Here is a 26,336-nt window from a genome sequence, read left to right on the forward strand (position 1 = left end):
ACCCCCGGTATGCCACATAATATATGTTTTTATTTTGTATCGTATTGTATCTTATAAGTTTTTATTCCTATTTTAGACCACGCCAACATTCCCCACCTCCAATCTCTCCAAGTTTTGTTTTCATTCTCGTGTATATTTGTTCCATTCCATCTCGTTTTCTATTTGTAATTTCATAACCAAGCTTTCCAAGTCTGTACAATATGAAGGCAAGTCATTGGCTTAACAGCTTCATCGTACTGTTAGTCCTCATCCTGACGATGGACTTCCGCCATGGAATTTATTATGCTCGGGCTGATGCTGGCGGCACCGGTTTCGTTCAAACAACAGCAACTAAGTTTGTCATAAATGGAAAGCCTTTCTACTTGAATGGCTTCAATGCATATTGGATGATGATGTTTGCGTCTGACAATTCTACGAGGAGCAAGGTTACTGACGCATTTCGAGAAGCCTCCAAGTATGGCATGAACATAGCAAGAACTTGGGCGTTTAACGATGGTGATTACAAGCCTCTTCAGAATTCCCCAGGTTCTTACAATGAAGACGTCTTCAAGGTAGCACAGATGACTTCAATTTTTTATCTTTTGGCTACAGTTTTTTAAATTACAATAAAAGGAAGGGGTTCTAATTCTTATATGGTTAATTATTTTACAGGGACTGGACTTTGTTGTAGCGGAAGCTAACAAGTATGGAATTCATTTGATTCTGAGTTTGGCAAATAATTTCAAAGATTACGGAGGAAAAGATAAATACGTTCAGTGGGCAAAGCAACGAAGTCGGAACCTGAGCAAAGAAGATGATTTTTTTACAGATTCTGTTGTCAAAAAATACTACAAGAATCATATTAAGGTACGTTGGTTTACAGCTTTTGATTTTCTGTAACGTAATTGTATTAATTTCACAAACCCCATTTTCTCCCTTCTAATAAATGTTTGCAACTAATTCGGGGCGGTTTCTTTGGGTTTGGTCTTCAAATTCATGAAAAGTTGTCCAGTTTAGCAAGGATGGTGAGAAACTGAGAACCTAACCAAGGGACTTTGCCAGGGCCCTGCTACCTGGTTGGGTCCACTCTATGATTGCTGCCTTCATCCACCCAACTTTAAAGATCCAATGACTTCAATAGTCAAACCTTTTACACTTTTGTTAGGATGGAAAGAAAACAAAATTGATTTCTGTTTTTAAAATTAGCGAATTTCTTTTTTTTTTACCAGTAATTTTTTTTGATAAATATTTTTCACTTAAAATTTAAGTATTTTTAATTTTCTTTTTTATTGCTTTGCGATCATTTCTACTATCATCCTCCTCGTATAATATAATACACTGTATTATATTTTTAATAAGTCATATAATATAACAAGCAGGTACAGTATCCAATAATCAGAACTTGAATTGCAGGCAGTGCTCACGAGAATCAACACGATTACTGGAGTGGCATATAAAGACGATCCTATCATCTTTGCTTGGGAACTAATGAACGAGCCTCGTTGCCCCAGTGATCCATCTGGAGCTAATCTTCAGGTTCGATTTTCGAGCTAATTTTGCCAGTTGCATCATGTTAAGTCTTGTCTACGACACGTAAAAAAGCTACGCATGCAAATTGCAATAGCGTTACAAATGTGCTTTCTGATCATCATGTGAACACTAGCTAGAAAGAAGTAGCGAGTAATAAAGGAGTAAAGGTGAGCAAAGACATCAAATAAATTAGCTCTGTTTACAGTGGATTGACCTTAATTTCAATTCAAGGAAAATGAAATCAAGTCATTCCAGCTAAAAAAAACAAGCCCATTTGAGTTTTCACATTGGTGGATGATCACGGATAAAAAGTGACTAGACTAGCGATGGAAAATATTGGTTTCTTCTTGTTATAAATTGATAAGAAACTTAAAAGCTGTTTTGGCTTGGAATGCGTAGCATACACGCATGTATCTCGACAGGGGAATCATATGAAGAAACGATCTAAGAGCAATTGAGAATCGGAATCCTGGTTTGATGTTTCATAGTGACAGACAACTTTGCTGCTTTTGTTCTTTCTGTTTGTTTGGAATTCCTTCAAGTTGTTGAAGTTTCCTCTAATAGGTTGTGCTTGGACATTTTCTTATGCCCACTTCACCCAAATTTATAACCTACTTTTTATATTTCACCAACTTCTCAATCATATCTTACCAAAATTTGGAATTTGCTATACAGCTAATTGTATGAACTATTTGTTTAATACTTGTAATTCCCATACTGATCTGATTTATGTTAGAACATATCAAAATTGTAGAGTCAGGGCTAAACAACTTGTTCCTTTTTTGCTGTATATAATTTACAGAATTGGGTAAAAGAAATGGCTGCACATGTGAAGTCCATTGATAATCATCACCTACTGGAAATAGGACTTGAAGGATTCTATGGGGAATCGATGCCAGAGAAGAAACAGTATAATCCAAATAGCTATTCCATTGGGACCGACTTCATTTCCAATAATCAGATCCCCGAGGTCGATTTTGCTACTATCCATATATACCCTGAGCAATGGTAATATCACAATTCAGTTCAGTAGCTCTTCTTCATGGGGGATTAAAACTAATGTTTGTTATGATTAAATGCTGCAATTGCAGGTTACCATCGACAAATTCAAGCGAAGAGGCCCAGCTTGGTTTTGTAGACAAATGGATTGAAGCCCATACCATGGACTGCAATTCAGTGCTGAAAAAACCACTGGTAATAGGAGAGTTTGGCAAGTCTTTCAAGCTGCCAGGTTACAGCTTAGAGAAAAGAAACGAGTATTTCCAGAGGATTTACAAAGCAATCTACAGCAGTGCCAGGAATGGGGGATCATGTGACGGTGGGCTGTTTTGGCAGCTCTTGAGCCTTGGAATGGATAACATGGGGGATGGTTACCAAGTTATATTGGAACAGAGCCCTTCCACTGCTTCTGTCATTGCTCAACAGTCTCGATTGCTATCATCTCTCACTTGAACTTCACAATCATTCCTTAATAAAAAATACATTGTTACTTTAATACGACAGGAGAAATCTTTGGATGAGATTAGGTACATTGGAATGAAGATAGCTACTAGCTCTACTACTGTTTTGTCAGAGATGGAGGCTGTTCATGCAAATGAGGACTTTGAAACCAGCAATTTTTTATAATTACATGGGATTTACATTAAGAGACCCTTGATTTTCACCATTTGGAGCTTAAACTAAGAAGCATTATTGTACACGTTAATTTCTAAGATATCAATCCTTATGTTTGAAATGATGAAATTTGGTGGCATCCTCATTCCTAAATTACACAGCTTATCCTTACAAAGTGGTGCCCATATTAACGGCACTTGCAAATCTCAAGCAAATTTATGTTATATTATATGTTGTCCACACTTCATTCAAACTTTAATCTACTTATCATAATTCCTAAATATCTACTCTCTGCATTTCACCCTTTTACAATTTAGAAAAATGGATGCTAAATTCTTGGCATAAAATTTGAATATTTGAATATTTTATTTTAGAAAATTAATTTTAAATCTCTAAAATTGAGAGGAAAAGTAACCCAAAGTTTTAAACTAAGTGACAAAGAAAAGAAAGAATAAAAATATTTATTTATTAAAGCTAAGTTTTTCAAAATCAAATCAGTAATCGAATTGGTCAATCCATCGGTTCATCTGTTCAATTAGTCCGAATGATTTGATTAAATAAATTATTAAAAATTAAAAACCAGTTCAACTTGTATTTTGGCCTAGTTGAAGTGGTCCATACCAATTCTTTGCTCAACCCATCCAAAACCTTAATTAATTTTTAGTCCAATCGACCCATCCCGTCTGATTTAGATAACATTGCTTAAAACATGTTATTTGTTATGACTTAGAAGAAAATTAATCAAAATTATAAAAATGAATGATAGAACATTGACATTGTTTTTTTTACATTAAAATGAAAGGAAAATTGTAAATAAAAAAATTCACACCAAATCTTGGCTTTTTTTTTATTGTACAATTAACTCATATTAGAGATATTCCTATAACACACACCATATTTTAAAGGAGTTGTCCAAATAAAGACAGACTTAAATCTAAGTAAATTTTATGATCAAACATCTTTTAACAATCAAATCAATTACAAAATTTAAATCTTGAGATTGTTGCTAATATAATAGAATAAATTGTAATTTAAAATTAAAGTGAACCGAACTCCATTCTAAATTTGATTTTGAGACTAGACTGGTTTAACTAGGCAAAATTATTAATCAATAAAACAAGAGTTTGGTTTTTCATTTGTTTAAATATTCCAAAGGTATTGCTTTTATTTTAATCTATTTACTGGGATTTGTTCTTTGTTTATTAAATTTTCTAACTCGAAATTTTTATTATTATAAGAGTAAATTATAGAATTAGCCACTCAATTATTAATATTTTTTGATCACACAATTATAAAAATTTCAATTTAATCACTAATATTTTAGGTTATTTTTATTTTAGTTACTTTTCGTTAAATGATTGGCGACAATGATGGTGTGAACTTTTTCTAACCCGTATAATAATACATTTAGTCCTCAATACTTAGATAGTTTATCAATTGATCCTCAAACACATATGATTAAATATAAATTATGAATGGCTCAAACTGCTGTCGCGTACAAGGAACTTGGATCGGTTCTTCATTCAATTTTGGAGTGATTGTTATTATGTGTAGCTTAAGAGGTTGAAGGTGAATAAGCCGAAAAAGTCAAGGGTAATTGGAATTAAGGTGTTTATTTATTCATGCATTCATAATTCATTGCTAAATAATTCATAGTTGAGAAACATGTAAATGGGTTGATTACTTAAGCTGCTTCCTGAACCAGGATCTTATTTTCTTTATCAAATCATATGCATACTGTTGCTGCTGTATTTCTAAAGTTTTTCTTTTGCTTCTATTTTAGTAATATTGTAGTCAGGTCTGTGATGCATTTGTTGAACCCTGAAACAGTAGACGACCTTTAGGTGAGATTAATAGAACAATAATTTGATTATTGTTTACTTCCATGGCCATCAAATATAAAAGCAAAATTCTCATGCATTACTGTGTCAATAAAGGGCGCATAAAATCAGATAAACCAATATAAAATTACAAATAGCAAAGGGAAAAAAATGAATGGGGCACATCATATGTAGATTAGAAACATTCAGGGGATGGCTTAGATATAGGGTAAGAAACACGAGGATTATTCAGCACTGTGGATAAAGCAAGCAGTGAGCAGGAGGGATGGGCAAAGCTTGGTTTAAGATTGAGACTTGTCCCACTTGAGGGGCTTCACAACTTCCCAGGTGAAGTCAGGGTCGTCCCTTCCAAAATGTCCATAGGCAGCTGTCTTCAAGAACCGGTTATTGCCACCCCTCTTGAGGTCCAGGTTGTTTGTGATCATGCCAGGCCTAAAGTCGAAGTTCTCCTTCACAATTTGGAGAATTTCCTTGTCTGGAATCTTTCCAGTTCCGTAGCTGTCAACGAAGACAGACAAGGGCTCGGGCACACCAATTGCATAGGAGACTTGCACGAGGCACCTTCGGGCAAGGCCATTTGCTACAATGCTCTTAGCAGCCTGCCTAACAATGTAAGCACCACTCCTGTCAACCTTGGTAGGATCTTTTCCGGAAAATGCACCACCACCGTGGGCTCCCCAGCCACCATAAGTGTCAATGATGATCTTACGTCCAGTAAGACCAGCATCACCGTGAGGGCCACCAATGACAAAGCGACCAGATGGGTTAAGGTGGAAGATTGTCTTCTCATCGAGGTACTTTTCAGGGATGACAGGCTTGATAACATGCTCTTTGAGGTCAGCAGCAATTTCATCGTTAGTAACAGTCTCGTCGTGCTGGGTGGAGATGAGGACAGTGTGAACACGAACCGGAACCATAGCTCCATTATCGTTGTTGTACTCAACAGTAACCTGGGTTTTACCATCAGGCCTTAGCCAAGGGCAAGTCCCATTCTTCCTAACCTCAGTAAGACAAGCCCCAAGCTTAGTTGCGAGGACATGGCTTAGGGGCATAAGTTCAGGGGTCTCATTAGTAGCATAACCAAACATGTGGCCCTGGTCACCGGCTCCAATCTCTTCGGGACGCTTTGTAAAGTGGCCATGGACACCCTGGGCAATATCAGGACTCTGCTGCTCAATATTAACAAGGACCTTGCAGTTATCAGCATCAAGACCCACATCATCAGAAACAAATCCAATGGAGCGGCATGTGTCACGGACAATCTTCTCGTAGTCTACATTGGCCTTGGTGGTAATCTCTCCAAACACCATGACCATGTTAGTCTTGGTGCATGTTTCACAGGCAACCTTGCTGTCAGGGTCCTGAGCGAGGCAGGCGTCAAGCACTGCATCAGAGATCTGGTCACAAAGCTTGTCAGGGTGACCCTCGTTTACTGACTCAGATGTGAATAGAAAGGTCTCCATTCTAAGCCTGCACACAAATAACCCACGCACATATCTACATCATTATGGTAAAAAAAGATCACATTAAAATTCATAAACTTCCATCAATTTAAAAGAACCATAATGATGTTAGATACTGGAGAGAAAAAAAATACAGATCCAGTACATATTACTGAAGACTCAAAACTAAACCAACTTTTTAAGTAAAATTAAAAAATTCTATCAGAGTTTAAGATATCTAGTAAAGGACAATCGGCAATGATTACTTCAAGTCAACTCGAAGTTGTACTCCAAACAAAATGAACTTTTTTTGCAATGAAACTCCATAAATATTCCAAAAGCCAAAACTCAGAATCTCAGACCTTTTAGAATTACCAGAAACCATCAAACCAATATGCTAAAATCGCATAAAACAAACAGAAAACTACATAGATCTGCAAGCATTTCAATCCAATTTAACTAGAGAGAGAGAGAATACAAAGACAGAACAGTCATTTTCCGCTGCTACTACAAACACCAAAGCAAGATCTCCAAACAAAAACGGCAGAACAAAGCGATAAAGAAGAAGAAGAAGAAGAAGAAGAAGAAGAAGAGTAAAAGGGCAGAAAAGGCAACCTGGAAAGATAATGCCGAACGGATCTGAGTCTTTAGTTGCGAGAGTGCTTAGCTGACCAGAATTCTAAAGAAGCGTAACTCGACGACACAAAGAATCTAGCCAGGAACCCGGAAATTTATAGCGAAATTAGATGTAAATGTTACGTTTAAGTGTTAACTGGTTACGGGGTTTAGTCAGTTTTGGTAGGAATCTGGTAAGGTCAGGATCAGACGGCTGATATAAAAAGTTGGGGAAAACAAAACGGGAGCCGTTGGATATGTCGGATCGCGACTTGTAGCTTGCAAGTGTTTTGGTGAGAGAGAGAGACATGTTTGTTTTTTCAGGGAAAACAAACATTGGTTGGTTATTTAAGGTTTATAAAAAACGAAATTTATCGGGAAATTTGGGTCACTCACCAACCTCGTCTGGTGATTAAGCTTTCATGGTTTGCTTCATTGGGTAGGTTGTGATTTGTGAATGATATGGCAACGCGTCAACTAGGCAAAGTAGTGTACAGTGCAGGTGGGATTTGTACGTATAGGTAAATAAATAAAAATCAAGGATAGAGAATCCAAAATTTTGTTAAATTTGGATTTAAATAAAAAAATTATTAGTATATTCAAAAATTTGAAAATGAATAAATGAATTGAACCAAAAACTAACAAACAAACAAACATTCTGGAATGGATGCCCATAAAAGCTTAGCTACATTATAGTATAGGTGATGACAACGGGAGGGATGGATATAAATAATTTTACCCTTTGCCAATCTTCCCTCACATGTCTGGTCAGAGGATTTTGGGTTTATGCTTTTTTTATCTATCCATAAATTAAAAGGCTAATTAAAGTTTCTTTTAATTTTTAGGAAATTAATTTAAGGTGTTTAGAGTTTTTTTTTTTTTTTAGCTCAAAGGTATCGTCGTATCGACATTATTGATGTCATATATTTGACTAATTAAAATTTTAATTATTAATTGGAACAAATTACAAGGTAATTACATAACAATATATATATACACACATCCTGAAGCTGTAAATCAATAATCACTTTGAACAAACATATGATTCAATTCGATTGCTTTTTCATCAAGCTAAAACCTACATATTTATATTTATATAATTTGTAATTTGAGTTGAACAACAATTGGAAGCTTAAGTTCACCAAATTACTATTTGATGAATGTATTTATGAGTTAAAAATGTGGGGGTTAGCCCAATTCAAATTCCGAAGCAGAAAAAAGTCGATATTGTGGGCTTAAAATGGGCTAGAGGCTGCCTATTGCAAAGAAAGGAATACGAAAATTAAAAAAAAGATGCGGTGAGCGTGGATCGAACACGCGACCTTCAGATCTTCAGTCTGACGCTCTCCCAACTGAGCTATCCCCGCTTGATGATTACTTCTAGCATATTAAAATAATTATTTTATTTTTTTTTAATTTAATTTGAGTTCTATAAATACACAGCGTCGATGAATACTTTTCGGTTAACTGTCTACTTCTATTTTTGTAGGTTTCGTGTAGTTATAAAAGATAGTCTCAATCGGCTCGATTCGCCTGCGTTGCAATGGGAAAGATCCCCTCTTTTAAGGATGAATTCACTTTCGGTTCGCTTCTCTAAACAAAATCCCTTCTTCCTTATAACCTTCCCTGTTTTTTTGCCCTTAATTTAGTTGGTTCTTTGTTCTAAATTGACTCGCAGACCAAAGGCTTGAAGAATCCCGCGATATCATTGCCAAATATCCCAATCGGGTCCCTGTAAGTTTTCCGATTCCTCTCCTTCGACGTTTCTTTTGGTCAAACCTTTGTATTCCCAGAATTCTGTCTGTGTTTTTTTTCTATAAATATGATCAATTTAAGTTTTTTATCTATGGACGTTGTTCTTTATTTGTTGATTATTGGTTCATTATAGTTATCAAGACTTTATACTATTTACAGGTGAGATGAGATGAACTTAATCGCTTTTGCCCCTCCATGGATTATGGCTTTTTCTTAAAATGGAATTAGCTAGCTGGTTATTGCTGAAAACCGGGGTTCTGATACTCCTTTTTTGTTCTTCTCATTTTTGTAGGTGATTGTGGAAAGATACTCAAAAGCAGATCTTCCAGAAATGGAAAAGAAAAAGTAAGTTTCAGTGTTGGCCAACAACAATTTGCTCTTAATTTCATGCTTTTATTGTATATCTACCTTACAATTCCTCTTTTTTTTTTCAAAGGCACAAACTCTGCCTAATGCATTGAGACTAGTAATGATGGGTGCTCCTTTTTTATTAAAAAATGTAATTATCAAGATTGTGGCATGCTGAATTCTGTAGATATAAAGATATAAGTGGGAAACTCGGTTCTAAAATTGCTAAAAAAGGATTCGCTTAAGAGTTCCCACAGTTTAGACTTAAGTCTTGAGTAGACATGCAAATAATCAATTCTTGTTAAAAGATAAAAGGGCCTAGTAAATCTGTGCCTCACTGTTCGATTTATAGGTATCTGGTTCCACGGGACATGTCTGTTGGACAATTCATTCATATCTTAAGCTTGAGACTTCGTCTGAGCCCTGGAAAAGCACTGTTTGTGTTTGTGAAGAACACGTTGCCACAAACAGGTAAAGCCACAATAAGACTATATCATATGTTTCTGTTGCGTTGAAAGTTTCTCAAGCTTTTTTGCTATGACCTGTATTTGCAGCTACGCTTATGGACTCTCTCTATGAATCTTTCAAAGAGGATGATGGATTTCTGTATATGTGTTACAGCAGTGAGAAAACCTTTGGTTGTGCTACTAATCAGATTACTCCAAGTGTAAGCTTTGTGCATTATTGTAAAGTTCCTTGGTTCCTTTCGTTCTCTGGATGATGGATCCTCAATATTGAAGCTCAGCCAGGTATTGTAGTGTTGTAGCTTGCATCACTCATTCTGTAAATCCTTAAAACATTAACTCATTCTAAAAGTTATTGTTATCAATATCAATGAACTTGAACACAAATATGTAATCTTGCTTTCATTGTGTGACTTTGTATTGACATCTCAATTCTGTTTCTATGATGTTGTATTCTGTTGTATAATGGAAAAAGAAAGACCCTCACTTAAGGATTATTGAAACTATTATTTTTGAAAGTTATTTTTTTCATACACTGGTACTAGAGTTAACATATAACAGTTTCTTAATAACATCACTGCCAGTATAAAATAATAATAATCTTCAAGTTCTTGCATCAGTTTGATTTCGATTTGGCCACCTATAAATTTCATTTTGTTGGTTGAATTTCGCATTGCTGGTTTACTATATTATGACTATTTATTATAGCGAAAAAGGAACTCAGATGCATCTATGAACCAAGGAACCTTTAAAAACACACATTCTCGGACAAACCAGAAATCTTCCAACTTTGTATACACCCACTATATGGGTTTCTTATTCTCGGTGAAATGCAATGGACAACTAGGCTAGTTTTTGTGAGTCCTTATAAACCCAGGCCGTAAATGGAATATTCTCTATCTATTGGCAACGCGTAACATCATACAAAACTGGATCAGTTTAATAACAGTTAAGGTCATTCCCCAAAAAAAGTTGTGAACTACGTTAGGTCTTGGATTTATCACTTACGAAAAGAGTTTCTTACTTCCTCCCTTCTTCCAAACACCCCGTACGGGCAATTGCCCAGTGGAGATTTGGCTGCTATCAAGATTGTTATCTAACGCTTCAGGATCAGGGTCTGGCTCAGAAACTTTTAAGTTCAACGGTGCTGCCATTGACCATCGTCCAGCTGTTCTCGGTGAAAATTTGAAGTTTTCTTCCGTTGCTTGCTACCACGAACTGCATCCCCTGGTCCAACTTTTGCAGATAATGAGTAATTTTGACCACCAACTTTTATTTAGGGTTTATTGGTAGAATTCAATTCCACCGGCAGTTCATTAACCATAACCTTGAGTTGCCTTTAGCAGGGCGATAGTCATCCTTTGATAAAACCTCCACCTCCTCAGAAGGCTTGTAACTTGACTGCAATTTTCTGACACTGCTCATAATACTATTTGCCATAGTATCCTTTGTATTACTTCCTGTAGTGTCCAGAGACTTCCCCTTCCACTTCTTAGAGGCATTATTATCTTTAAACCAGCCGTTGCCTTGGGCATCACCATTCACTTGCTGATCATTGCCACGCAAACCAGCATTATACGTCTCAATTAGCTCTTTCTGCTTCTGAGCATCAGGGAAGAGTCTAGCCAGCTCAAGAACTAGATGCGACAAACCATACTGTTGAACATAATCGAAATATCTGCCGGTGCTTATTAAGCCTAATGATACCGTCCAGATATTTCTTTAAAAGCAATGTACTTTTCTTCATCATATGCAAGAGCAGCTCGCATTTTTTCTACCAAAGATTTGTTGGTTGTATGAACATCCTCTACACTGATCAACACTTGGCTGCTTGAGGACTCCTTATGTAAAGCTAATATTTAGTGATGTCAGAAACAGTGATTCGAGATCACTAAATTCGACGAGTAAGTTTGAAAATTTAATAAATCAATAATTATTAGTCAAGTGAGATTTTAGAAGTATTTTTGAATTAGTGAATTTAATGATTTAAAAGAATTTATTAGGTAAATTGAGTCGAAAATGAGGTATTGAGACCTCGATTTCATAAATTGAGCTGTAAATATTTTTATAAATATTTACGGAGTGTCATTGATTTAAAATTAAAGTTTCGTTAGAAAATTTTAACGTTTTAATAGTTAATTAAATAAAAATGACTAGATTGAAAATGTGCAAAACTTGCTAATTAAAGGTTAAATAGTATAAGTGATAATTAGGGAGGACCAAATAGGTAATTAGGCATATGGGCAATGCATGTGGGAAGAAGAAATGGACAAAATTAGTGTGAACTAAGGGCAAAATAGTAATTTGATAAAAATTTTAAAAAATAAAACAAGTGACCAAATTGAAAAATCTAGACATTTCTTCCTAATTCTCAGTCAAAAACACCATAGGAGGTCTCCAAGAAGTTGATTTTTCATAGTTTTTACTTCATGTAAGCTTATTTTTTGATTATTTCATGTAATTTTTATGTTTTTGAGACTATTACAACTAGGTCTAACTATTGAAATCATTAGTTTTTATTTTATAAGTGATTTTGAAAGTTACCATGGATGAGTACTAAAAGTTTATGATGAATTAATATGAATTTAAAGCTCTAATTTTATCATATAATGATTTTATTAAGTGATTTTAGTAGAAATTGATTTTTATGACCTAATTGTGAAAAGTTAAGAATTAGGGTTTAGTGTTGAAATTATAATTTTCAAAGATTGTGTAGTAGTTTAACATGATGGAATAAAGTGTTAACTGAGAAAAATAAGTTAAATTGATAGGTTAATTGATTAGGGACTAAAGGGTAAAAATTGTAACATTTAGGGTAAATGTGTAATTTCAAAAATTAAAGGGTATAAATCGTGAAGTGGAATGAAGTTGAAATATATGTGCTAATGAATGAATAATTTTATATTATAGATCAAAAGTCCAAAGAAAATCGAGGAAAAGAGAAATTATCCGAATAGTTTCTGAGTTACAACAAATTTTACAAACTAGTCCAGGTAAGTTTGTATGGTTAAATTTTAATGTTATTTATTTAATTAATGATTGGTATTTATGTTTATTATTGAAAATAAAATATTATTAAAATTATGAAAATTGAATTGAAACGTTCAAAAAGGATGGAACGCCGGATTGAGTACAATCGTTCAGTGTAAAAGAGGAATTGACAGTAAATCACCCAAGTAAACCAAGATTCAGCATTTGTTGCGGACTTCCGTGTTTGCTTTTCATTTAGCTCACATGAGCTTCAGTTAACTCATATTAGTTTCAGTTAACCCTAATGAGTTTCAATTCAACTCTTATAAGTTTCAGTTTAACCCTACTGGGTTTTCGTTTAGCTTTTATGAGCTTATGTTCAGCCCTTATGTGTTTTTGTTCAGATCCGGTTACAATGTATTCATATTCGTAAGACGTTCTTTGATTTGACAAGGTTGGTAAGTGATATATCGAATAAATGTCTGAAGATTTAAAGTTATTTTGATATCAGTTTGAAATAAGTGAATTCATCAACTGAAATTGTGTTTGGCAGGAAATAATGAATGATTTATTTAAATGCATTGCTTTAGTATGTTCGGTAAGATTTATGTTTAAAACCAATGAATTTACTAAGCTTCATTAAGCTTACTTTAGTTGTTCAATGTTCTTTGTAGATTTTCAAGAAGTTTGGAGGATCAGATCAACACATCTGTAATATCTCGAAAATTTTTACAGTAGGATATTATCCTTGATATAGTAAAATAAGAAAATAAAGTGACAAAAAGGGAAATTTTAGTTATTTCAATATTAGGAAGTATATTATGATATAGTAATTCAAGAGAGGACTAAATTGTAAAAGTGAGAAAAGTTTCGTTGCACAAGAGTAAATACTCAAAAATTTAGACGTTAAAGTGTAAATATGAAAATTTTGAAGGACCAATAATGTAAATATTTTAAGGGCAGAATGATTTAGAAACTAAGGAAAATGGATGAATTAGGACCAAATTGAATAGGTGAAGAACTATGAAAGACTAAATTGTAATTTTACCAAATTAAATGATGACTCAAGGATGAAATTTTAAAAGATAATAAAGGGTAAAATAGTCAATTGGAAGAGAGAGAAATCTAGAAAGTAATGATGATGTTAATGATATTTTATAATTATTTAATTAGATAAATATTATTTTAATGAAATATTTTATTATTTTATTATTATTTATTTAGTATAAAAGGGAAGGAAAGATGAAGAATTTTCATCATCTTTCCCATGCACTAACGTGAGCGGAAGAGAGAAAGAAAGAAAGTTTTGCTTTCTTTACAATTTGGTCCTTCTACCAAAAATTCACCATTTTCACCCAAAAATCAAAAGAATTTCTATAGCTACCAAGAGAGAAAAATGTTAAGGAGACTATTGGAAGTTAGAATATCAATTTGGATTCAAGAAATGAAAGCTGAAGGAGAGAGAAAATTAAGATGAAGATTGAAATCAATAGAACAAGGTAAGAACATCATGATTTCAATATATTTTTAAGTTTGATATTATTGAAAAAGCATGGGATTGATGTTAATGTAGAGTTTCCTTACATATGGTCCTATGTTCTTGATATGTTAGTGAAGAAAAAATAAGAGAAAGTGATGGAAAATAGTGTAGAAAAAGAAAATAAGGATGTTATAAACATGGTAATTGATATCTTGCACTAAAACAGTTTTGGACAGCAACAGGGGTCTAACTTTGAAAAATTACCAAAAATTGTGGAAATCAAATTAGAAGTTGAATAAAATATGAAATTAAAGTTTATTGAGTCTAATTTTTCATAGAAGAAACGGTGTAAGCAATTAAATTGTAAACTGTGATATATAACAAATTTAGCTAGACAAGGTCAGACTGATTTTGGGTTTCCCTATTCTGAATTTGGAAAATCATCAAAAATTAGAGAAAAAAAATTAGGTTCTTAAAGTTATATGTTTAAAATCCTGAATGAGTCTATTTTCAATATAAACAAATAAGAACATCATCCGAATCTTGTACAATGAGATAATTAATTTTTAGTAAAGAAGGGGCGGAACTATCAGATAGCAGAATAAGGGTGACTTTAAAGAATAAACTGTACTTATTGGATAAACCAAAAATTCTGAAAAATTTATGGTAAGAAGATATGTAAGTTTAGTTTCATGAAAAATTAGCGGATTTTAATTTCGAGTTCTGTAGCTCAAGATATAAATAATTTAGTGATTATGACGCAAATGGACAATTTTGAATATACATATAAGTAAATAGTGAAATTATTGATAATGTTACTGGTAGGATGTTATATAAATCAAGGATGTGGAATGGAAAGGAGGAGAAGGAAAATAAATATATGACTTTTCAGCTAGCAAGGGTTTTGTTGGGTTTTTCACACAGGAAGAAAAATAGAACCAAGTTATCCGGATGAAATATGAAGCTCTTGTTAAAGCTAGAGCAACAAAGCAATAATTCCGGATAAAGTATGAAGTAAGTTTGAGATTGAAGGACTTGAGAGTTGCAACCAAACGAACAGAAGCAAAAGGGATGAGAAATTGAGAGAAGTATTTCATCCGGGTAACATACATACTGTTGTTTGTTGCCACCTTTAACAGGTTTACATTTAAAATGGATAATTTGTATATTTTAAACTCAAGGACTGAATTGAATAAAAGAAGAACTATAGGGGCAATTTTTTAAAATGTCAAAAATGACCAAACTGAAGGAAATGAATTGTTTTATTGATTAAATTAATAAATTAAATGAAATTATTAATTTGGATCAAGATTGGGTGACAATCGGGGAAAATAAAAAATTTACCAAAATGCCCCTGAATCTTGATATTTCTGCAATTTCGCCAGGTAAGTTCTTGTAACTTGAATTATATTCTTAAATACTTGAAATGTATGTTATTGATGTGAATATGATTTAAATATTCCTTGTATGAAAATTAATGAAACATTGATATATTTGATAAAAAAGGGAAGAAATCCCGGTTGAGCGAAAAGGAATTGACAGTAAAAAAGATCTAGTCCGGACGGGTGATCCTATCCAGATATAGCCCTCCTAAAGATTAGAAGTAGAATGGATTTAGCCCAAACGGGTAATCTGAATTAGGGTCTGAATTTAGCCTGAACTGGTAATTCAGATAAAAGCTCATTAGAGTAATTGTCGTTGCAGGGGATTTAGCTTGGACTGGTAATCCCGACAATACTCTAAGAGTTTATATTACAGGGGATTTAGCCTAGACTGGTAATCCCGCTATAAGGATGAGGTTCGCGGGATTGTGCTTTCTGAAATGAAATGTGTAATACCATGGTTGAAAGATACCATGGCAACATGATATGAAATGTGTAAGACCATGATTGAAAGATATCATGGCAACGTGACATGAAATGAACAAGACCATGGTTGAAAAATACCATGGCAACATGACGAGAAATGAATAAGACCATGGTTGAAAGATACCATGGCAACATGACAGGAAATGAGTAAGACCATGGTTGAAAAACACTATGGTATCATGTCAAAGATAAATAAGACCGTGGATGAGAGATGCTATGACATCTGTTGAACAATTGATATTCAGGTAATATGTATCAGATGACGAATGGTTATATGAAACGGTTGTGTGAAATGTTTACAAGAACTGGTCATATGGAAATATATGTACAAAATAGTTGTATGAAATAACCATGAAGATAGATAAACGAAATAAGTATAGGTACATGGAATATAATTTATGTTAAGTTTGATATAAACTAGTACCAGAATAAATATACATAAAATATATGGAAATGATGGAGCATGAAATATTGATATAATGAAATGAATGATATATACTTATGAAGAAACGGTAAGAGAATGATATGTTTTATGACATGTACATATATGATTATCTTTGATATGTTGATATAAAGAAATTATGTAAGTTAAGACAATTATTAAACTCAAGTGTGACATGTCGAGAAAATAAGTATATCAATGTTGAATTTATATGAAATACGTGCTAGTATATTAACAATGTTATTATTTGATGCTTAGACAAGTGCCAAGCTATTGATTAAATGGTAATATATTTATTTATATGATGCATTGAATCGGTAAGTATTTAATTGAAATTTTTTTAAGTGATCTGCAAATTCTAGTAATGCTCTGAACCCTATTTCGGCCGCAGATACGGGTTAAGGGTGTTACAACATCGGTTCACACTATCCAAATAACTCCGGTAGATTTTGTTATGCATTTTAAGGTTTATATGACATGTATAGGTTTAAATTGAAAAGAAGTAAGCTTGTAATATGGTTAAGACTGGCACATATACATATATGTATGTTTGTATGCATGTATTTAGTAATATCTTATAGTAATTAATGAATGGAGTTAATGTGGTAAGTTTATGCAAATGAGTTGTGTGATGACATAATAAGGCTAAAACTTGATTTTTGGCTTGTATTGGTTGCTTGATTGGGTTATATTAGTATATGAGAGTGTTTGTATGCAGGTTGTGTAACACCTCTTACCTGTATCCGATGCCGAGACAAGGTACGAGGCATTATCGGACCTAAACATACACATAAATGCAAAAACCGGGCCATAAAATTTTTTTTAATTCAAACTTTTCAAGCACATGCATGTCGTCCCTTAATTGGGTCTACGAAGCCCAAAACATACATCGGGATTAATTTGGGACTAAACTGAGAACTCTGAAAAGATTCGAAAAAACTTAGGAAATTTTCTCAAGAAATAGGGTCACACGTCCGTATGGACATAGGGACACACCTGTGTGTCTTTGACACGCCCGTGTCCTCAAGACGTGTAACTTTCTGTTTATGACGTCAACATGTAAATCGAACTACACGGCCGGGCCACACGCCCGTGTCTCCAAGCCATGTCCCTCACACGGTTGAGACACACGACTGTGTCTCAGCCCGTGTGGTTAACACTTAGGCTATTTTCCAAGTCATGTTTCTCACCCATTTAATCATTTATCTTCACCAACATTTTAATACATTTTTGAATCAATTTAAGGTATTCAACCAAGCCTTATAATTATCATCGTTTGTTCATTTCGTAGCCATATCAATCATGATAAAATTATAATAATTTGAATCTCAAACTTACTAAATACAAGCCATACAAATGGCTAGTTACAGTTATATCATTCATAAGCCAACATTGACTAATCAATTAATATATATCAGCCATATCTCCGTAATTTAAATATAGTTTCATAACAACTTATCTTGATTTCATACTATTTCATATTTGAACTTAAATAACCAAAGTATTTGAAATATCATCTTTATTCAAATAGCACACATGAGATACATAATTCCATAATTATGAATGAACACATTTATCAAACATATTCCATATTCATATATCAATGTCTCATGTTTCCATATATCAATAACTGTCATTTTCATGAATTTCGAGTTCAATTTCATAATTATTTGTCTCGTATTCAGTTTATTTCATGTTGGAACTTTATTCATTAAATCATTTGAAATATCAATACATATGGACAGTACACTCAAGATGAACAATTATATAATTACAAATGAATTCCTTCATCAACCAAGTTCTATACTCATGTCATATCAACTCGTACTTCTTTATATCATTTAGTTCCAGTAACACTTACCAAACTTTGTCAAATTAGTGAACGTCTTAGGGAATTGAGTACTTTATTTTCTCGATGCCATAGTTCAACTATGGTCTTACACATCTTCACATAATGATGCCATAGACCAGCTACGGTCTTACACATATTCACATATCAATACCATAGCCCAGCTATGGTCTTACACGTAATCACATATCACATATCGATGCCATAGCCCAGCTATGGTCTTACACGAATCACATATCTCACTGATGCCATATCCCAGATATGGTCTTATACAGTAGCATATATCACACCGATGTTATATCCCAGATATGGTCTTATACGGAAGCACATAATCACATCTCTCCAATGCCATAGCCCAGCTATGGTCTTATACGGAAATCACATATCATATGTTGCCATGGTCCAACCATGGTCTTTTCCGTCAATTCGTCTTAGCCACTGAACGAAAGTACTCAACCTTGCGTTCCACTCAATTTGAACATTTAGTTCAATTTTCATACTTTTTCAATATTTACAATTTAATAATGAATATATGAAATAAAACATTATATCATTGCTAATTTAACGTTTGTTGCTTACAATCGGGCATGTAATCAATTTATACACAAGTCATTCATATATTTTTCCTCCTCCTCCTCTCCATCCACATCCTTAGTATAAATAACACACTTGTAGGTAACCTTATCCATAATTTTCACTAATTACTTATGTGAATATTCAAGCTATCCACCCGTGTCATAGTCACTAAATTATTTTTGTCTTGAGCTACAGAACTCCAAATTAAGATCAGCTAATTTTTGTTGAAACTAGACTCACGTGTATTTTTATCATAAAATTTTTTGGTTTTACCAATAAGTACATTTTATTCTTTGAAGTCACCCCTATTCCGTTGTCTAACAGTTCCAACCCTTTTTCACTAAAAATTAATTATCTCCTTGTACAGGATTTGAATGATGTTCTTGTTTGTTTTTTTTGAAAATAAACTCATTTAAGATTCTAAACATATAAATTTAAGCCCTTAATTGTTTTTTTTATAATTTTTTATGATTTTCTAAAGTCAAAACAGGGGAACCCAAAATCATTCTGACATTGTCTGACAAAATTTATTATATTTCATTATTTACAATTCCATTGCTTACATCGTTTTTTTTATAAGAAACTAGACTTAATAATATTTAATTTCATATTTTATTCATCCTATAATTCGATTTATACATTTTTTGGTGATTTTTCAAAGTTAGACTACTGCTGCTGTCTAAAACAGTTTTAGTGCAAAATGTTGATTTCCATTTTGCCCTAAATTTCACAGTTCATACAATTCAGTCCTTGCTCAATTAAGCCCTCAATTGAGCTAATTTTTCTCAATTAATACTTTATTCTATAATTTTAATCTACTTCATAACCCTTTAAAATTAGAACTTTAGCACTAAACCTTATTTCTAAACTCTTTCATAATTAGGTCCTAAAATCAATTTCCGTCAATTTTACTTGATAAAATCATCATATATTAAAATTAAAGCTTCAATTCTATGTTTACTCATCATATGCTTCCAGCACTCATCCATAACAACTTTAAAAATTAGCCATGGAATCAAAAACTAATGAAATAGTAAGTTAGACGCAATTGTAAAAGTCCAAAAACATAAAAATTTCGAGGAGAAAGCAAGAATTAAACTTACATGATGCTAGAGTATGAAAATCAGCTTGAACCCTCTTCCATGGTTGTTTTTCAGCTGATGAAAATGAAGAGAATTCTAGATATTCCCATTTGGTCCCATTTTTATTTAGTTAATTTTGGAAATTTTTCAATTTTGCCCTTAATTCACCCATTTCTTGATTTTTCTCAGCTATTGCCGCAAAATTTCTCCTATGGGCTTATTTACACTTTAGGTCCTTTCTCATTTGACAATTGAGCTATTTAATCCTTTTAGCAACTTTTACACCTTTTTCAATTTAGTTCTTTTTATTTAATTAACCACCCAAACGTTGAAATTTTCTGACGAAATTTTAATACTATCTTATTGATGCTCCGTAAATATTTATAAAAATATTTACTGCTCGATTTATAAAATCGAGATCTCGATACCTATTTTCCTCAATTTCTTAACTTAATAAATCTTTATAAAACACAAATTACTAATTTAAAAATCTCTCAAAAATCACATTTTGGCTCATAATTATTAAATAAATAAATTTACGAGCTTATTTGTCGAATTTAGTGGTCTCGAACCACTATTCCCGACATTATTGAAAGTCGGCTATTACAGGTTGATTGTAAAAAGGATGAGAAAAATGGCCTTTAAATGGCCTATTTTTGTCCACACGAGCAGAGACACGTGCGTGTGTCGCAGCCATGTGCGACAAATGGCCATGAACATAGGCATGTAGTTTAGCCGTGTGTCCCCTGCATCTTAAAATTTAGAAACAAAATGTTTAGAATTGAGTACACGGTCAGAGACAAGGGTGTGTGTCCACCAGCCGCATGAGACACACAGCCTAGCACACGGGCGTGTGGCCTGGCTGTGTGAAACCTGTACCTAAATTGTAAAAAAAATATAATTTATCACACGACCTAACACACGGGCGTGTGGCAGACTGTGTGGCACAAGTCAGAGAGTTACATAGGATTAGACACGGCCTGCAGCACAGGCGTGTCCTATGGTTACACGGGCATGGCCCTTGACCACACGAGCGTGTGTGCTCTGCAATTAAGAAATTTTTTTAAAATTTCGTAAAAAATTCTCTAAATTTTCGATTTAGTCCCGACTTGTTTATAATACTTAAATTGGGCCTCAAGGATCCATTTAAGGGATAACATGAATAGTCTCGATAATAAATAAGAAATGACAAGAATTATGTGTAATTATTCTGTAAACTCCAATAATACTCCGTAACCCTGTTCTGACAACAGATACAGGAAACAGATACAGGTTAGGGGTATTACACCTTATGCCTTTGTGCTGCAGAAACTGGAAGAAAATCAAAAAGGGAAGGTCCAGAAAATCCGCCATCAGCAAGATTTCGAGCTGATGAAGAGTGGTTAATCCTACTTGTGCTGCCTCCACTCATTGGAGAACCAGATGCTTTTAATATATCTGCTGTAGTGGGCTGAAACTGAACCTGAATATGTGCATGAGTTGAACTTGCAGAGCTTAACTGCGGAAACCCATTATTATTTCCAAGTGCCGTTGCAGCTGCAACATTTGTTGTTGGTGCAACCTGACTTGATCTGCTTGCTGCTTGTAGAAGCCTGTGTCTTGTTTTTGGCCATTCTTGGGCTGAACTCAAAACATTTGTACTCGCATTCTTCTGGCGCCTTAGATGCGCTGCCATAGTGTTAATAGGCAAGCCATCTGAGCTATGTTTAGGTGTTTGTTGACTGGAACTGGCAGGCGTGGAGAGAGGAGGAAAAGATGTTCCTTGCAAAGGTGCACCCCTAGAACCTCCCCCTAATGCTTGAAGGTATCCAGAAGATGATTCACAAACTGTAGCAGATAACAATTCAAAAGGCTGGACAAGTGGATAAATATCATTTATGTCTCCACAATCAGAGTCCGCCTGTGTAAAAGATGATGCTGGTGGATCACTGGCCGTCTCCAAACTTGCCTCAATGGCCATTGAAAGTCGATGGTCATTATCAGATGGCTCATACCGAGATGTTCTCTCCCTTCCACGACGAGTATCATCATTTCTTCGACGATATCGAGAGCTTGTTGGTATCTGAAAAAGTACAATTAATTAACCAAACAATAAGTAACCAATTCATCCCAAAAAGATACATAAAAGTGAATGAATTAAGGAAAATGCAACTTATGAGGAGACCACAAATTAAGAGGAAGATACATACTTGTAAAGCAGCACTGCGCTGTGCATGAGACATGCGACCTCCATGTTCAATGGTATTATGCCTCTGAAAGGACACAAAAGGGAAAAAGCAATAACTGCCTATGAGAAAAGGAAAAATTGAGCTAAACTAAGGACACACTCAAATAACCGAAAAGATATGCCCCAAGGACTCACCTTTAGTTCAGCTTCAGACTGAAAGACAATAAATTTTTTGGCAAGGCATGTCTCATCCTCACATAGGTAATGATCTCGGCGAAAATGAATCTGTGGCAGATGATTTCCATAATCTCAATTAACTTTCGAGGATAAAAAGGGGGAAAAGAGAGAAAGCAACAGAAATATAGAAATCATCTTGCCTCAAGGTCGTTATAGTTCTTGTGATATTCATATTGTCCAGGATGCTGTCTGCATTGAACATTGAACAAGCAAAACTAAGCCCACTTGTTTTAGGGTGTATTCAAAGAATTGGTACCAGGAAGACCCTCATTACCTTTGGCAGATATGACATGTATAGTGCTCTGTGGACATGTGTGAGTATAACTCTGTATCACCATAAAATGGAGACTTGCAGAATTCACACATGGGATGCCCCCGGAAGCCACCTCTCTCACTCTCAGTTCCATCCACCTCTGAGTCACCTGTGTTTATATGTTGATTTAACTGTGCCCTAGTATATAGCTTTTGTTCACAGATAAATACCTACATTGTCCAAAATAAACCAATGAGAAAATTGATGCGTTCACAAAGCTTTTCTTGATGGACAAACAACTGACTCAACAAAAAAGAGGAATGCTCCACACTGGTCATACTCATACCTTCCGACCTTCCAAACACAGGCTGCACATAACCAATCTGTGCTGATGAAACAAATGGCCTTTTAACTGTTCAATGTTCCTAAATTTTCCCCTCCGCTTGATCCCAGCATTGGATTGCTCTTCTATTTTGTCACATACAATGCAAGAAAGCCTACACATTGCCTTGATCATCCTGTAGTGAGCAACATCATCAAAAAATGCTTGTGTATCCTCATGGTACCAGTATGAACCCACCCGGCCTTCCCTTACTTCAGTTGGCAATACAGAGAAATCATTGATCATCCTCGTGTAATCCCCTAGAGCCTGGAACAAGAGCAGAATACTTATCATACATGTGCGTGTCTATATAAACAACAGGTGAATTTATAAACAATACCAAACGCTATAATTACGGTAGTTTCAATTCGAAATCGACATTGGCGATAAAAAGAAGCAAGAGGAAAGCTCTAACCTTAGTGACAAAGATGACGTTGGACTCAGTCTTGCAGATGCAGCAACGAAGATCGTTGCAGATGAAGCGGAGACGAGCAACACACGTGGAGCACACGTCTCGGTGACCACACGCGCCGTAGGCAACCCATTCCAAATTGTCAGCACAAACCACGCAGCTATCATCCATCTCCGTTTATTGATTATATTCCAGGAATCCCTAATCGCACTACCCAATTGATAGGAGAACTAACGTTGTGAAGAAAAATTATATGAAAATCTTAAATTGTTTTTGTTCAGAGAGAAATAATTCATATTTATAGTGGTGTTGTACTTCTGTTAAAGGAAAAGTAAAAGGAAAATTAGTTGATGACGTGGGATTTGGATGGTTCATAGTAGGAGAGGAGGCGGCGGACGGATCTGGGAAGTTACTAGCCGGAAACATGGAAGGTGAGAAATCAAAATTATAAAATATTTTAAAATTAATTTAAAATATAAGTGATAATTTAAAGCTGTAAATGTAAGAATCAGTAAATTAGCATAGTTTATTATTTATATATTAACACCTCGCTAAATATAGTTTATACATGTAGAGAGTATGAATTGGACAAAGAAAAAATCCAGTTGGAAGTCAGCGTACGTGCAGACCAAGTAAGATTATAGCTGTGATATCGACTTGCTCGTCAAACATTAAAAGGGAAAGGAGAGACAACTCTTGAATTTTAAAAGAATATTGATGAATATTTTGGTCAAAATAAGGATGCAAGTCAAATGGCGAATTGGCTCACCATATTTACATATATATAAAATTATTTTATTATTTTATTTGTATTTTTAATCTTTAAATTTATATTATTTTCTCAATAAATAGAAAAATTAATGTTTGTTACTTTTGTTGATGAAGCATCCACATAACAATCTATGTTTATGTTATGTTAGTAATTATTTTTAAAAATTTAAAAATATAAAATATTATTTATCATTTTATACTTTTAAACATTTTAAGTTTTTAAAATAATTTATTATAATTTATTTTGAATTTTTAAATAAAAATTAATTAATTGTTGGCATAGCATTTATTTTGGGGTAAATTGACAAATAACACCCGTTTGAAGGTTAAAAGAAATGAAAGATTAAAATAATTTTTTTTGTTTGTAAAATTGGATGTTCAAATAGGTCAATATGCCTTGGGTTTAATTGGTCAGAGGATTAAGACAAATGAACAAAAAGATTAAAAGCATTAAAACTTTTGCATTTAGGGGCTTGAAAATTAACTCTCAATTGAGTGAGAATATCCATACACCTAATCCCTTCTCAAGATGTGTTAATAACGAGCATCTCATTCCTCTTTAGGAGTGTCCTATAAATATAGACAATAGTAAAAAGATAAATATTAGTAACAAAACTACTAGAAATAAGGCTAATGTTGAAATAAGGTCAATGACATTGATATAATCAATCCCTTCAAATTTTACGAAATTATAAATTAATATAACGATAAAATTGTACTTTAATCTTTAAAAACTTATTACTCATTCTTGACTTCTAAAACAATTTTCTAGTTTCACCTTTAGATGAGACCATCACACAAAATCAATAAATTTACTTGAACACTTGTAGCACTAGGGATGTGTCTGCGAGAGCCTCAATACCAACTACTCAACTGGTCCCTTATGATCACTTCTGCTCCAGTAATTCCAAAATTTCCCATCGAAGAGACATTAGTGTTGAGTTTCAACCATCATTATGTAGTTGTTTTCCATGTAACCAGGATCAAGGTACGGAGAGGGACCCTCTTCAACGGTTTAGAGATAGCATAAAATTCCACTTTTCTTTCTATCGCCTTGACCACACACAAATTGTCCAGAGACCAAGTATTGAAGACAACTGTTCTTTGAAACTCAAATTTGCCAAAGTTCGGTTTAAGATTGAACTTAGTATTTGTTGAAGGTCCGATCTAAGGTAGACATAAACTATGTGCAACATCTTCCTTCCGATAACCTATTTAATTAAATGGAATTCTTCCTTACTAATACCTAAATTAGTTAAGTAATTTTTTCTGCAAGGAAACAAACATTATTTTGTTAACTAAACCCACCATGAAAAATATAATATATGAATTTTGAATACAGAATAATGTGATGTTGTTTCAAGGCAGAAAAGTTGGATTACTTGTGTAGTATTTCCATTGGGATTGGCAAATATAATGGCAGCTTGTTGACATGGCAAAGACATTTAAACTGATAAAAATTACTTCCACAATGTACAATATCCCTTTAATCTGTTTGTCTATGGAGTTTTTTGTCTCCCTTTCATAGGTGAGGCTTGTTTGAGCCGTCATGGCTCTCCCTCTCCCTTGGTGAACAAGGTCTCTGTTCCCTTTGCTTGGAAGCCGTGTTCTGCTTTGAAGGTTCTCTTTATGATGAGCCCTTTTTGGGCTTGTCAAGCTCCTTGTGTTGTTTTTGAACTTCTCTATTCGTTTTTTAAGTTGCTTCAATGTGTTCATTGCCATGGGAAGCGAGGGCCTTTACGGAGAACTTTGTCCACCTGATGGTTGCCCGCAAAGGTTATTATTGCCGCAAGTCTCCCTTGCTTTCATGTTTAATGCTGATGAGAGCTTGATTACAGTGGAGATGCTCCCTCACCTGTCTGGCTTGAGATTAAGGTTTCTTTATCTCTTTTGGGCCTTTAACTTAGGGGACGTATTTTTAAGGAAAGCTTCATCTTTGATCAAATTAAAAAGATTCAACATAAAAAAAATTCATATTTAATTTTTTAAATATGTTTAACCTATAAAAGGTGATTAAATTTTTCTTAAATAAATTTAAGGTCATTATGAATAATTATCTCGTGCCATCCTTCCAATTCTTAATCTCGCTCGTAAAAATTGGAGCAAATAATTAGATGCTACAATTAGACTTTAATTTAAGTCCACATATAAAACAATTACATTCAAATGTAATTACTTATATGATTTTTTAAATATTTTATTTTATTTTTCATATTTAACCATGGAAATGATTACTCTCGGTCTCAGCTATCACCGTAC

The 26,336-nt window shown here is 34.0% G+C and overlaps 4 protein-coding genes and 1 non-coding gene across 5 annotated transcripts; 2 read left to right on the forward strand and 3 right to left on the reverse strand.

Moving 5' to 3' along the window:
* The first annotated feature begins 1 nt into the window (after window position 1).
* LOC108472603 (mannan endo-1,4-beta-mannosidase 4) lies at window positions 2-3,252 on the forward strand. Its single transcript, XM_017774148.2, has 5 exons — window positions 2-551; window positions 652-846; window positions 1,393-1,515; window positions 2,312-2,517; window positions 2,601-3,252. The coding sequence occupies exons 1-5, from the start codon at window positions 201-203 to the stop codon at window positions 2,959-2,961; spliced, it is 1,236 nt and encodes a 411-aa protein (XP_017629637.1). The 5' UTR covers window positions 2-200; the 3' UTR covers window positions 2,962-3,252.
* Window positions 3,253-5,051: 1,799 nt separating this feature from the next.
* On the reverse strand, window positions 5,052-7,188 carry LOC108474067 (S-adenosylmethionine synthase 2-like). The gene is made up of 2 exons (XM_017775955.2): window positions 7,022-7,188; window positions 5,052-6,434 (listed from the first exon to the last, which is right to left on the reverse strand). Exon 2 carries the CDS (start codon window positions 6,425-6,427, stop codon window positions 5,246-5,248), a length of 1,182 nt encoding a protein of 393 aa, XP_017631444.1. The 5' UTR covers window positions 6,428-6,434; window positions 7,022-7,188; the 3' UTR covers window positions 5,052-5,245.
* A 1,127-nt stretch (window positions 7,189-8,315) lies between these two features.
* Window positions 8,316-8,388, reverse strand: TRNAF-GAA (transfer RNA phenylalanine (anticodon GAA)). The gene has a single exon. It is a non-coding gene; the product is annotated as a tRNA-Phe (tRNA).
* Window positions 8,389-8,459: 71 nt separating this feature from the next.
* LOC108472438 (autophagy-related protein 8i-like) lies at window positions 8,460-10,091 on the forward strand. Its single transcript, XM_017773960.2, has 5 exons — window positions 8,460-8,604; window positions 8,700-8,755; window positions 9,069-9,121; window positions 9,477-9,595; window positions 9,679-10,091. Exons 1-5 carry the CDS (start codon window positions 8,565-8,567, stop codon window positions 9,843-9,845), a joined length of 435 nt encoding a protein of 144 aa, XP_017629449.1. The 5' UTR covers window positions 8,460-8,564; the 3' UTR covers window positions 9,846-10,091.
* Window positions 10,092-20,945: 10,854 nt separating this feature from the next.
* Window positions 20,946-24,042, reverse strand: LOC108472918 (E3 ubiquitin-protein ligase hel2-like). The gene is made up of 7 exons (XM_017774484.2): window positions 23,310-24,042; window positions 22,859-23,161; window positions 22,534-22,742; window positions 22,400-22,448; window positions 22,218-22,307; window positions 22,045-22,107; window positions 20,946-21,917 (listed from the first exon to the last, which is right to left on the reverse strand). Exons 1-7 carry the CDS (start codon window positions 23,475-23,477, stop codon window positions 21,138-21,140), a joined length of 1,662 nt encoding a protein of 553 aa, XP_017629973.2. The 5' UTR covers window positions 23,478-24,042; the 3' UTR covers window positions 20,946-21,137.
* Window positions 24,043-26,336: the final 2,294 nt, after the last annotated feature.

Source organism: Gossypium arboreum, chromosome 11, assembly GCF_025698485.1.
Source record: "Gossypium arboreum isolate Shixiya-1 chromosome 11, ASM2569848v2, whole genome shotgun sequence".
Classification (NCBI taxonomy): Eukaryota; Viridiplantae; Streptophyta; class Magnoliopsida; order Malvales; family Malvaceae; genus Gossypium; species Gossypium arboreum.

Bases quoted from the DNA above. Each gene is read 5' to 3' on its own strand.
- LOC108474067 (XM_017775955.2), bottom strand. From the start codon at position 6,427: ATGGAGACCTTTCTATTCACATCTGAGTCAGTAAACGAGGGTCACCCT.
- LOC108472603 (XM_017774148.2), top strand. From the start codon at position 201: ATGAAGGCAAGTCATTGGCTTAACAGCTTCATCGTACTGTTAGTCCTC. The intron at 1,516-2,311 runs GTTCGATTTTCG...TATAATTTACAG, and splicing joins CATCTGGAGCTAATCTTCAG to AATTGGGTAAAAGAAATGGC. The intron at 2,518-2,600 runs GTAATATCACAA...CTGCAATTGCAG, and splicing joins CATATATACCCTGAGCAATG to GTTACCATCGACAAATTCAA.
- LOC108472438 (XM_017773960.2), top strand. From the start codon at position 8,565: ATGGGAAAGATCCCCTCTTTTAAGGATGAATTCACTTTCG. The intron at 8,756-9,068 runs GTAAGTTTTCCG...TCATTTTTGTAG, and splicing joins AATATCCCAATCGGGTCCCT to GTGATTGTGGAAAGATACTC. The intron at 9,122-9,476 runs GTAAGTTTCAGT...TTCGATTTATAG, and splicing joins CCAGAAATGGAAAAGAAAAA to GTATCTGGTTCCACGGGACA.
- LOC108472918 (XM_017774484.2), bottom strand. From the start codon at position 23,477: ATGGATGATAGCTGCGTGGTTTGTGCTGACAATTTGGAATGGGTTGCC. The intron at 22,449-22,533 runs GTAATGAGGGTC...TGTTCAATGCAG, and splicing joins ACATGTCATATCTGCCAAAG to ACAGCATCCTGGACAATATG. The intron at 21,918-22,044 runs GTATGTATCTTC...GTACTTTTTCAG, and splicing joins AGCGCAGTGCTGCTTTACAA to ATACCAACAAGCTCTCGATA.